This window comes from Arachis ipaensis, chromosome B01 (genome assembly GCF_000816755.2).
Source record: "Arachis ipaensis cultivar K30076 chromosome B01, Araip1.1, whole genome shotgun sequence".
Taxonomy (NCBI): domain Eukaryota; kingdom Viridiplantae; phylum Streptophyta; class Magnoliopsida; order Fabales; family Fabaceae; genus Arachis; species Arachis ipaensis.
The window spans coordinates 55,639,349-55,650,511 of record NC_029785.2 but is presented as its reverse complement, the minus strand read 5'-3'; the positions used below and the strand labels follow the sequence as shown (position 1 = coordinate 55,650,511).

Sequence of the window (11,163 nt, the reverse complement as noted above, 5' to 3'; positions counted from 1 at the left end):
TAGCTTACTTCCTTTTTATATTTTCCAATTTAAACTAAGCTCTCTTATGCTAAAAAGGGTAAACTATACTAATTAATCCACTAATAAGTTAGAATTGCAAACTAAACTAAATAACTAAAATATGAACTAAAAAATGCAAAATGCAGGAATAGAGTAAAAATACATAAAAGTAGCAATGTATAAATACTCAGAAAATAAAAATAAAAACAGAGAGAAAAATACAGAAAAATATCCAAAATAAAAGAAAAAGAGTCTGTAGTGGTTCACCAAGATAATACCCCAGAGATGGCGACCTCCCCACACTTAAAATGAAGCATCGTCCCTGATGCTCAATCAAGCAGGGCGTGAAGGGGTGTCATCACTGGAAGGAATGGTAGCTGAAATCTCTGTTGTGGTGGGCTGAGGATTTGGCTGCTGTAGAGGAGGTACTGGCTGGATAGGGATCTCAAGATCTACAGCCTGAATCTGATGTGGAACCTCTGCCTGTGGTGCAGCCTGCTCTGTGCCTGCCTGCTCTATCTCTCCCTGGGGATGGGTTTCAGCCTCGGGATCATCCGCCTCCTCCTCAGATGCCTCGGATGGTGTGTCAGGCTCGGAGGAGATGTCGCTAGAGCGTATCATCAGCTTCAGGTGCTCATAGCGTCGCTTGTTGCGACGCTCCATCTGGTCAAGCCGTCGAAACAGGCGGTGCACTAGATGATAGATGGGCTCGAGGGCAGGTGGAGGTGCAGTGGTGGTGGAAGGTATAGCTGTAGAGGAAGAAGGGCCGGCAAATGGTGTGGCAGTGTCACCAGGGAGGGCTAGAGGTTTGTAACCCAAGGCCAGAAAGTTCCTACTGTGCGGGATAATCTTTTTGCATTCTGCAGCAGGTGGCCTCTCATCAGCATCCTCCCAAGGCACGTCAGCTCGACGGCCCAGCTGGGTAACCAAATAGGGAAAGCGGAAAGTGCCTCAGACGTGGACCCTGGCCATATAGTGCCGGATAAAGCGTGGCAAGTACAGGTCCTTACCCTCCATCACACACCATAGGAGGGTGATCATAGTGGCTGGTATCTCATTCTCGTGAGTACTCGGCATAATGAAGTTGCTAAGTATCTGATGCCAAAGCCAAGCCTCGTCATTCAAGTATGCCCGCTTGATTCCCTTGGGCAAGGTAGTGTTCTGACCCATGATCCAAGGAACTATCGGGTAAAGGGCAATCCTCGCCTTGACTGCATCCCAGTTAAATCACATATAGCGCATATCCTCCTCAGCTTTCTGATAACTGTCTGGCTGATCAAATTTAGGCAGAAGCTTCAGAATGTCCTCTATGGCCTCTTCAGTGACCAGAATTTGCTTTCCTCTGAGGTTCACTGCATCTAGGGTAGTGATGTAGTAATTGCAGTAAAATTCTCTTACCCAAGATGCATTGAACTCTGTCAGATTTCTCGCTAGAAAGAACCAGCCTCTTTGCTTGATTTGATCAGTGGTGTACTGCTGAAGTTCTCCTGGGATCTTGAGAGTCCTCTCCAGGTATAGGTTCCTGGAGGTTGCAAACACCGGATACTTCAGCTCACAGTATCGGTTTACAAATTTTACTGGATCATTAGCAGGGAGCAGCTGGTCGGCCTTCTCCTGCTGGGTAAAATTTTTCTCCTGCCAGGAAGAATCATGCATGAGATCAATGATGGACATGGATGATTCTCCCCTTTTATGTTTGCTAGTAGTAGCCTTGCCTTTTCCTTTCCTCTGACTGGCAGACATCCTGAAAAATGAAAAACCAGGATATATAAAAATAGGAAAGCAAATAGGCAAATAATCAAAGAAAACACAAAGTGGCAAATGAGCAATAGGATAAGGAAAATGAGTTAAGTAAATGCGCATTAAGGATTGTGTAGGAGTTAAAAGTTCGAAAAGAAGAATTTACAATCCAAAATGTAATTGAATTCATGTTAAATGGAAAAATTAACATTATGCCATGGTTAGAAGGTTAAAAGAAAGTGAAAAACCAGGAGAAAATTTTAAAAGGTTAGTTTGGTTAGGAGTGAAAAAAAGAGTTTAGGAAGTTAACATTAGTGAGTTAGTAGAAAGTGGGTTAAAGTAAGTGGCATAATGAAAATATTCCAAGTAACAAGTATTCACAGTTAGAAACTATAGGTAACTCATAACCACATAAGGAAAACAGGTTGATGCTGATTCAAATAGATATAGAGAAAGAAAAATTGGAATCAAAACATCACAAATGCAGTTTATGAACCAGAAAATCAAAAAGGATAGAAAGCATGCCCTAGCATTCATGAAATGGTTTGGATAAAGCAGAGGAAAACGAAGTTCAAAATACCAAAACCAAAACATGAATGAAAACATTTTACAGAAATTTGGGCAGCATTTCGGCTAAAATTGGATTGTCCCGGAAAATAAACAGCAATCAAATAGTTCATATGAATTAAAATTAAAGCTTGCAGTTACATATAAGGAATATAATCATGAAAAATCAATGTAAAGAGCAGCAATATACAGGAGAGTACAACATATGAACTAACATTACAGCAGCAGCAGGATTGCGAAAACATAAAGCAATAAACATGAACAGCGCAAATAAACAGACCTAAATCCACTAACCACAGCCTAGGCTACCTAACAACCTAAAATCCACTACAACATGCATATCTAACTAGCCTAAATATGAGCATAAATAGAAAAAAATTAAGAACTAACTACGAATGGATAAAAAGGTGACGTTTTGCGGAACCTGGGAGACGAATGAAGGAGGTTGGGGTAGAGAGGTGGCTGGGGATGATGGGGCAGTGGCGTCCGGCGCAGTGGCTGGTGGTGGCGCGGCGGCGGTGGTGCTGTTCGGAGGTAGGTAGGGGGAGAGGGGGGTTTTGGGGGTAAGGGTGGTTGTGGGTGGTGTGGGGGCGCAGCGGTTGATGGCGGCGCGGTGGGTGGTGCTCGCGGAGGAGGGAGGCAGGGGTGGTTGTGGGTGGAGGAAGAAGGAAGAGGAGGGAAAAAGAGGGGGGGTTTGGGTGGTCGGCGGGGTCTGGGTGGTCGGCGGTCGGACGGTGGCTGGCGGTGGTTGGTGGTGGGAGAGGAAGAGAGGGAGGAGAGGGTTTGGGGGGGCTGCGCGACTGGTAGGGTTCACGTGAATGGGGGGTTATAATTTTGAATCCACGCGATCGCATGGGGCACGCGATCGCGTGGTTGTGGTGAAAATGGGGTTGACGTGATCGCGTGGGTCGCGCGATCGCATGGACGGGTAAGAGAGGGGATGACGCAATCGCATGGGGCATGCGAACGCGTCATTGGAAATTGTGCTAAACGCACGATTCCAGCGTCGTTTCAGCGCAACTCTCTGTCTCCTTTTGGGATTTGTGCAATCCGTGCGACGGGATCGCGTCGCTCACGCGGTCGCGTGGGATTGGTTGTGTGCATGTGACGCGATCGCATAGGGAATGCGATCGCGTGGGCCATTTTGTGCTAGACGCACAATGGCCGCACGATTCCAGCCCAACTTTCTGGACGTTGGATCCTTACGCCGATTTCCATATCACGTGGCCGCGTGGGTGACGCGATCGCGTGGGTAGTGTTTTTCGCAATATGACGCGATCGCATGAGTGATGCAGTCGCGTCGGGCGGGTTAGATAGTAGATTCTCACCATAGTGACCAAATATTTTCCGAGATCCATTCAATTGAGCATGATACCAATCCGTGCACTTCGAGTTGAAGCGTGGAGCATTATTGAACCTTGTGCACCAGCTCTGAGTGCGAGGCATTTTCCTCTTACTCTTAAAGCCGCAGAGAGCTCTAAGCTGGCCATCTGTTTCAAGTAAACCATATTCAAGTGAATAAGTAAAGTTAAAGGTTAAGGATTGTACCCACTTGAAGCTTGTATTAGGTGGTAATGGCCTTGGGGTAGGTGTTTCTGGTGGTTCTGTAAGTTCTACTCCCTTGTGCTCTTCTGTGAATTCCTCCACTTCCTTGTGACAACCAAAACGTTTGTATGAAAGGACTTTTGAAGGTTTAGAACCTCTGATTCTTGGGGTGATGGATTTGGACATAAAACATAGGGAAGTGGTGGTGCTTGGGGGTGATTGGATTGGAACTGGGGTAGGAAAGGATCATATGGTGGCGAATGATGAAGATAAGCTTGTGAGTGTGGTGGTTCGAGGTTATGTTGAGAGGTTGGTCTATAGGCACGGGGTGGGGCTTGTTGGTAGTCACAAGGTTATCCATCATATCTTTCAGCTGGGTATGCATTGTAGAATGGTCGTTGTCCGTGATATCTTGGAGGGTGTTGTTGCCTAAAGGGTTGATTAGATCCTCTTGGCTCCATCCATCCTTGATTGGTCTGACCTTAATGCATATTCCCGCTGTAACTTCTATTTCCTTCAACAAAGTTAGAACCAAACTCAAATTGAGAGGGGTGAGAGTTCATAGTAGCAAATAAAATTAAAAAGGAAAAACAAAAATAAATAAACAAGTAAAAGAAAAATATTTACAATAACCAATAATAAGGCACACGTTAGCAGTTCCCCGGCAACGGCGCCATTTTGACGAGAGGAACTTTTGCGTGGTCTAGAAATTTGCAGATAAATCGTCGTTGCAAGTATAGTTTCTAAACCTTCAAAAGTCCTTTCATACAAACGTTTTGGTTGTCACAAGTAACAAACCCCTTTTAAAATTGATAACCGAGTATTTAAACCTCGGGTCGTCTTCTCAAGGAACTGCAAGGAAGTATGTTCTTATTATTGGCTATGGAGATTGTAAATGGGGGTTTCAAGAATGAAGAACGAATAGTTTAATTAGCAATTAAAGTAAATGAAGAACAGGTAATTTAAATAGCAAGTGAAATAAATAAATGACTATAAATAAACTTTTGGCAAAGTATGAGAAATTAGAGGTCCTATCCTGGCTATCCTTATCAATGATGATGAGAATTGAATCTTAATTCCACTTTGTTAACCTTTACCAAGATAAAGGAGGGTCAAGGGATTAATTGGTTTGATCTTCGGATCCTATTTATTTCCTAAGAAAAGATTGGGATTATTGAAGTTCAATTCAATTAACAAGATAACAATTATCAATCATGTTTGAGTTTGACAACTCCTGAGTTACTGATTTCTTAACTAAAACCAAAAGGAGAAGTAAATCTACTGGAATAAAAATGTCTTCAGAGTAAAAACAGCAATAGCATAAATAAAAGAAATCAATATTAAACTGAAATACCTCAAATAACATTAATAAAAGAGTAATCTGTAACATGAAAGGATTCATAAAGTAACTTGCAAAAGTAAATAAAAGGAATATTGAACCTGATCAAAAGAGATAATCCTGAAAGCGAATAAAAATCCTAAGTCTAAATCCTAATCCTAAAGAGAGAGGAAAGAGCCTCCCTCAAAACTAATTCTAATTTATGGGAAGTAAAAATTGGCGAGAGCTCTGGTATGCGAAATTGTTACTCCTGGTTGTAAAATTTGTTGTTCGTTCTCTCCCTGACAATGGCGCCAAAGACTGGTGCACAATACCATGGTCCAAACATAACTTCACAACTTCGCACAACTAACCAGCAAGTGCACTGGGTTGTCCAAGTAATAAACCTTACGTGAGTAACGGTCGATCCCACAGAGATTGTTGGTATGAAGCAAGCTATGGTCATCTTGTAAATCTCAGTCAGGCAGATATTAAATGGTTATGGAGTTTTCGAATAATAATAATAATAAATAAACAGAAAATAAAGATAGAAATACTTATGTAAATCATTGGTGAGAATTTCAGATAAGCGTATGGAGATGCTTTCGTTCCTCTGAACCTCTGCTTTCCTGCTGTCTTCATCCAATCATTCCTACTCCTTTCCATGGAAAGCTTTCTGTAAGGGCATCACCGTTGTCAATGGCTACATCCCATCCTCTCTGTGAAAAAGGTCCAAATACTCTCTCACGGCACGGCTAATCATCTGGAGGTTCTCGATCATACTGGAATAGGATTTACCCTCCTTTTGCGTCTGTCACTACACCCAGCACTCGCGAGTTTGAAGTTCGTCACAGCCATCCCTTCCCAGATCCTACTCGGAATACCACAAACAAGGTTTAGACTCTCTGGATCTCAGGAATGGCCATCCATGGGTTCTAACTTATACCACGAAGATACTAATAACTCGGACTCGGTCCCCTGTATTAGATATCTAAGAGATATGCATTCTAGCTTGTTTGCATGTAGAACGGAAGTGTTTGTCAGGCACGTGTTCATAAGTGAGAATGATGATGAGCATCACATAATCATCACATTCATCATGTTCTTGGGTGCGAATGGATATCTTAGAAGTGGAATAAGTTGAATTGAATATAAAACAGTAGTACTTTGCATTAAATCATGAGGAACAGCAGAGCTCCACACCTTAATCTATGGAGTGCAGAAACTCTACCGTTGAAAAATACATAAGTGAAAGGTTCAGGCATGGCCGAATGGCCAGCCCCCATGATCTAAGAACTAGGCGTCCCAAGATGTCTAATACAATAGTAAAAAGTCCTATTTATACTAAACTAGTTACTAGGGTTTACAGAAGTAAGTAATTGATGCATAAATCCACTTCTGGGGCCCACTTGGGGTGTGATTGGGCTGAGCTTGAAGTTTACACGAGCAGAGGCTTCTTTTGGAGTTGAACGCCAAGTTGTAACGTATTTTTGGCGTTCAACTCTGGTTCGTGACGTGTTTCTGGTGTTTAACTTCAGACTGCAGCATAGAACTGGCGTTCAACGCCCTTTTGCGTCATCTAAACTCGACCAAAGTTTGGACTATTATATATTGCTGGAAAGCCCTGGATGTCTACTTTCCAATGCATTTAAAAGCGCGCCATTTTGAATTCTGTAGTTCCAGAAAATCCATTTTGAGTGCAGGGAGGTCAGAATCCAACAGCATCAGTAGTCCTTCTTCAACCTCTGAATCTGATTTTTGCTCAAGTCCCTCAATTTCAGCCAGAAAATACCTGAAATCACAGAAAAACACAAACGCATAGTAAAGTCCAGAAATGTTAATTTAACATAAAAACTAATAAAAACATCCCTAAAAGTAACTAGATCCTACTAAAAACATACTAAAAATAATGCCAAAAAGCGTATAAATTATCCGCTGATCACAACACCAAACTTAAATTGTTGCTTGTTCCCAAGCAACTGAAAATCAAATAGGCTAAAAAGAAGAGAATATACTATAAATTCTAAAATATCAATGAAACATAGCTCCAATCAGATGAACGGGACTTGCAGCTTTTTGCCTCTTGAATAGTTTTGGCATCTCACTTTATCCATTGAGGTTCAGAATGATTGGCATCTATAGGAACTTAGAGTTCAGATAATGTTATTGACTCTCCTAGTTCAGTATGTTGATTCTTGAACACAGCTACTTTATGAGTCTTGGCCGTGGCCCTAAGCACTTTGTTTTTCAGTATTACCACCGGATACATAAATGCCACAGACACATTATTGGGTGAACCTTTTCAGATTGTGACTCAGCTTTGCTAAAGTCCCCACTTAGAGGTGTCCAGGGTTCTTAAGCACACTCTTCTTTTGCTTTGGACCTTGACTTTAACCGCTCAGTCTCAAGTTTTCACTTGACACCTTCACGCCACAAGCACATGATTAGGGACAACTTGGTTTAGCCGCTTAGGCCAGGATTTTATTCCTTTAGGCCCTCCTATCCACTGATTCTCAAAGCCTTGAGATCCTTTTTATTTACCCCTGCCTTTTGGTTTTAAGGGTTCTTGGCTTTTTGCTCTTGCTTTTTGGTTTTAAGAGCTTTTGGCTTTTTCTGCTTGCTTTTTCTTTTTCTATTTTTTTTTGCCATTTTTTTTCTACAAGCTGTCTGTATTCACTGCTTTTTCTTGCTTCAAGAATCAATTTTTATGATTTTTCAGATTATCAAATAACATTTCTCCTTATCATCATTCTTTCAAGAGCCAACATATTTAACATTCTTAAACAACAACTTCAAAAGACATATGCACTGTTCAAGCATTCATTCAGAAAACAAAAAGTATTGTCACCATATCAATATAATTAAACTAGTTTCAAGGATGAATTTGAAATCATGTACTTCTTGTTCTTTTGTTTTTAAAACATTTTTCATTTAAGAGAGGTGATGGATTCATATTCACTACTTTAAGGCATAGACACTAATGATCATGTAATAAAGACACAAACATAGATAAACATTTAACATAAGAAAACGAAAAACAAAAAATTTAAGAACAAGGAACGAGTCCACCTTAGTGATGGTGGAGTTTTCTCCTTGAGGAACCAATGATGTCCTTGAGCTCTTCTATGTCTCTTCCTTGTCTTTGTTGCTCCTCCCTCATTGCTCTTTGATCTTCTCTAATTTCATGAAGGATGATGGAGTGATCTTGATGTTTCACCCTTAGTTGCTCCCAATAATTGTGTGGAGGAAAATGTATCCCCTGAGGTATCTCAGGGATCTCTTGATTTACAGTCAAATATTCTACCACTGAGCTATAGACCCTTGAAATGAATCTCTCCATCTCCTATGACTCGGAGGTGGAAGCTTTTGTCTTCCCTTTGCTCTTTCTAGAGGTTTCTCTGGCCTTAGGTGCCATCAATGGTTATGGAAAAACAAAAAAAAGCTATGCTTTTACCACACCAAACTTAGAATATTGCTCGCCCTCGAGCAAAAGAAGAAAGAATAGTAGAAGAAGAAGAAGATATGGAGGTGAGTTGATGGTTTGAATTTGAGTGTGTGGGTGTAGGTAGGTTGTATGATAGTTTTAGGGGAGTAATGGATGTGAGTGGTGAAGGGTTCTTAGGAAAGGGTGATATAGGATTATGAGGAGGTAAGGTGAGTGGAGGTATGTGGGGATCCTGTGGGGTCCACAGATCCTGAGGTGTCAAGGATTTGCATCCCTGCACCAATTAGGCATGTAAAATACCCTTGCATGCAATTCTGGCGTTTAAACGCCGAATTGATGCTTGTTCTGGGCGTTCAGCGCCCAGATGCAGCATGTTTCTAGCGTTGAACGCCAGTTCTATGCTTGTTTCTGGCGTTCAGTGCCAGCTTTCCTCAGTGTGCATTCCTGGCGTCTGAACGCCAGGATGCTGCTTGTTTTGGGCATTCAACGCCAGATCCATGCTCTGTTCTGGCGTTGAATGCCAGCCAGATGCTCCTTACTGGCGTTTAAACGTCAGTAAGTCCTTCCTCCAGGGTGTGATTTTTCTTCTGCTGTTTTTTATTCTATTTTTAATTTTTTTGATTTATTTTGTGACTCCACATGATCATGAACCTAATAAAACATGAAATAACAATAAAAATAAAAATAAAATTAGATAAATAAAAATTGGGTTGCCTCCCAACAAGCGCTTCTTTAATGTCAATAGCTTGACAGTGGGCTCTCATGGCTCCACACAGGTGATCAGGTCAATTTTATAGACTCCCAACACGAAACTTAGAGTTTGGCTGAGGCCTCCCAACACCAAACTTAGAGTTTGACTGTGGGGGCTTTAGTTGACTTTGTACTGAGAGAAGCTTACTATGCCTCTTTTCCATGTTTACAGAAGGATGACCTTGAGTTTTAAACACAAGGGAGTCCTCATTCAATTGAAGGACTAGTTCACCTCTGTCTACATCAATCACAACTCTTGCTGTGGCTAGGAAGGGTCTTCCAAGAATGATGGATTCATCCTCATCCTTCCCAGTATCCAGGATTATGAAATCAGCAGGGATGTAAAGGCCTTCAACCTTTACTAACACGTCCTCTACTTGTCCATAAGCCTCTTGTCTTGAGTTGTCTACCATCTCTAATGAGATTTTAGCAGCTTGCACCTCAAAGATTTCCAATTTCTCCATTACAGAGAGTGGCATGAGGTTTATTCCTGACCCACGGTCACATAGAGCCTTCTCAAAGGTTATGGTGCCTATGGTACAAGGTATTAGGAACTTTTCAGGATCCTGTTTCTTCTGAGGCAATCTCAGTTGATCCAATGCATTTAGTTCATTGGTGAACAGGGGAGGTTCATCTCCCCAAGTTTCATTACCAAATAAATTGGCATTCAGCTTCATGATTGCCCCAAGGAACTTGGCAACTTGCTCTTCAGTAAGATCTTCATTCTCTTCAGAAGAAGAATACTCTTCAGAGCTCATGAATGGCATAAGGAGGTTCAATGGAATCTCTATGGTCTCTAGATGAGTCTCAGATTCCTTTGGTTCCTCAGAGGGAAACTCCTTATTGATCACTGGACGTCCCAGGAGGTCTTCCTCCTTGGGATTCACGTCCTCCCCTTCCTCCTTGGATTCGGCCATGATGGTTATATCAATGGCCTTGCACTCTCCTTTTGGATTTTCTTCTGTATTGCTTGGGAGAGCACTAAGAGGGGTTTCAGTGATCTTCTTACTCAGCTGGCCCACTTGTGCCTCCAAATTTCTAATGGAGGACCTTGTTTCATTCATGAAACTCAGAGTGGCCTTAGATAGATCAGAGACTAAGTTTGCTAAATTAGAGGTATTTTGTTCAGAATTCTCTGTCTGTTGCTGAGTGGATAATGGAAAAGGCTTGCTATTGCTAAACCTGTTTCTTCCATCATTATTAAAGCCTTGTTGAGGCTTTTGTTGATCTTTCCATGAGAGATTTAGGTGATTTCTCCATGAGGAATTATAAGTGTTTCAATAAGGTTCACCCATATAATTTACCTCTGCTATTGAAGGGTTTTCAGGATCATAAGCTTCTTCTTCAGAAAATGCCTCTTGAGTACTGTTGGATGCAGCTTGCATTCCATTCAGACTCTGAGAAATCATATTGACTTGCTGAGTCAATATTTTATTCTGAGCCAATATGGCATTCAGAGTATCAATTTCAAGAACTCCCTTCTTCTGAGGCGTCCCATTACTCACAGGATTCCTCTTGGAAGTGTACATGAACTGGTTATTAGCAACCATGTCAATGAGTTCTTGAGCTTCTGCAGGTGTTTTCTTTAGGTGAATGGATCCACCTGCAGAAGTATCCAATGACATCTTAGCTAATTCAGACAGACCATCATAGAATATATCCAGGATGGTCCATTCTGAGAGCATGTCAGAAGGACACTTTTTGGTTAGTTCCTTGTATCTCTCCCAAGCTTCATAGAGGGATTCACCTTCTTTCTTTCTGAAGGTTTGAACATCCACTCTAAGCTTACTCAGCTTTT

At 41.6% G+C, this 11,163-nt stretch overlaps 1 protein-coding gene across 1 annotated transcript in view; it reads right to left on the bottom strand.

Moving 5' to 3' along the window:
• LOC110266003 overlaps positions 2,693-11,163 on the bottom strand; it is a gene marked incomplete at its 5' end in the record, with an annotated part of 14,026 nt that continues 5,555 nt past the window's right edge. The window contains one exon of the mRNA XM_021109655.1: positions 2,693-3,107. Coding sequence (XP_020965314.1) covers positions 2,693-3,107 — 415 coding nt within the window. The remainder of the gene's footprint in view (positions 3,108-11,163) is intronic.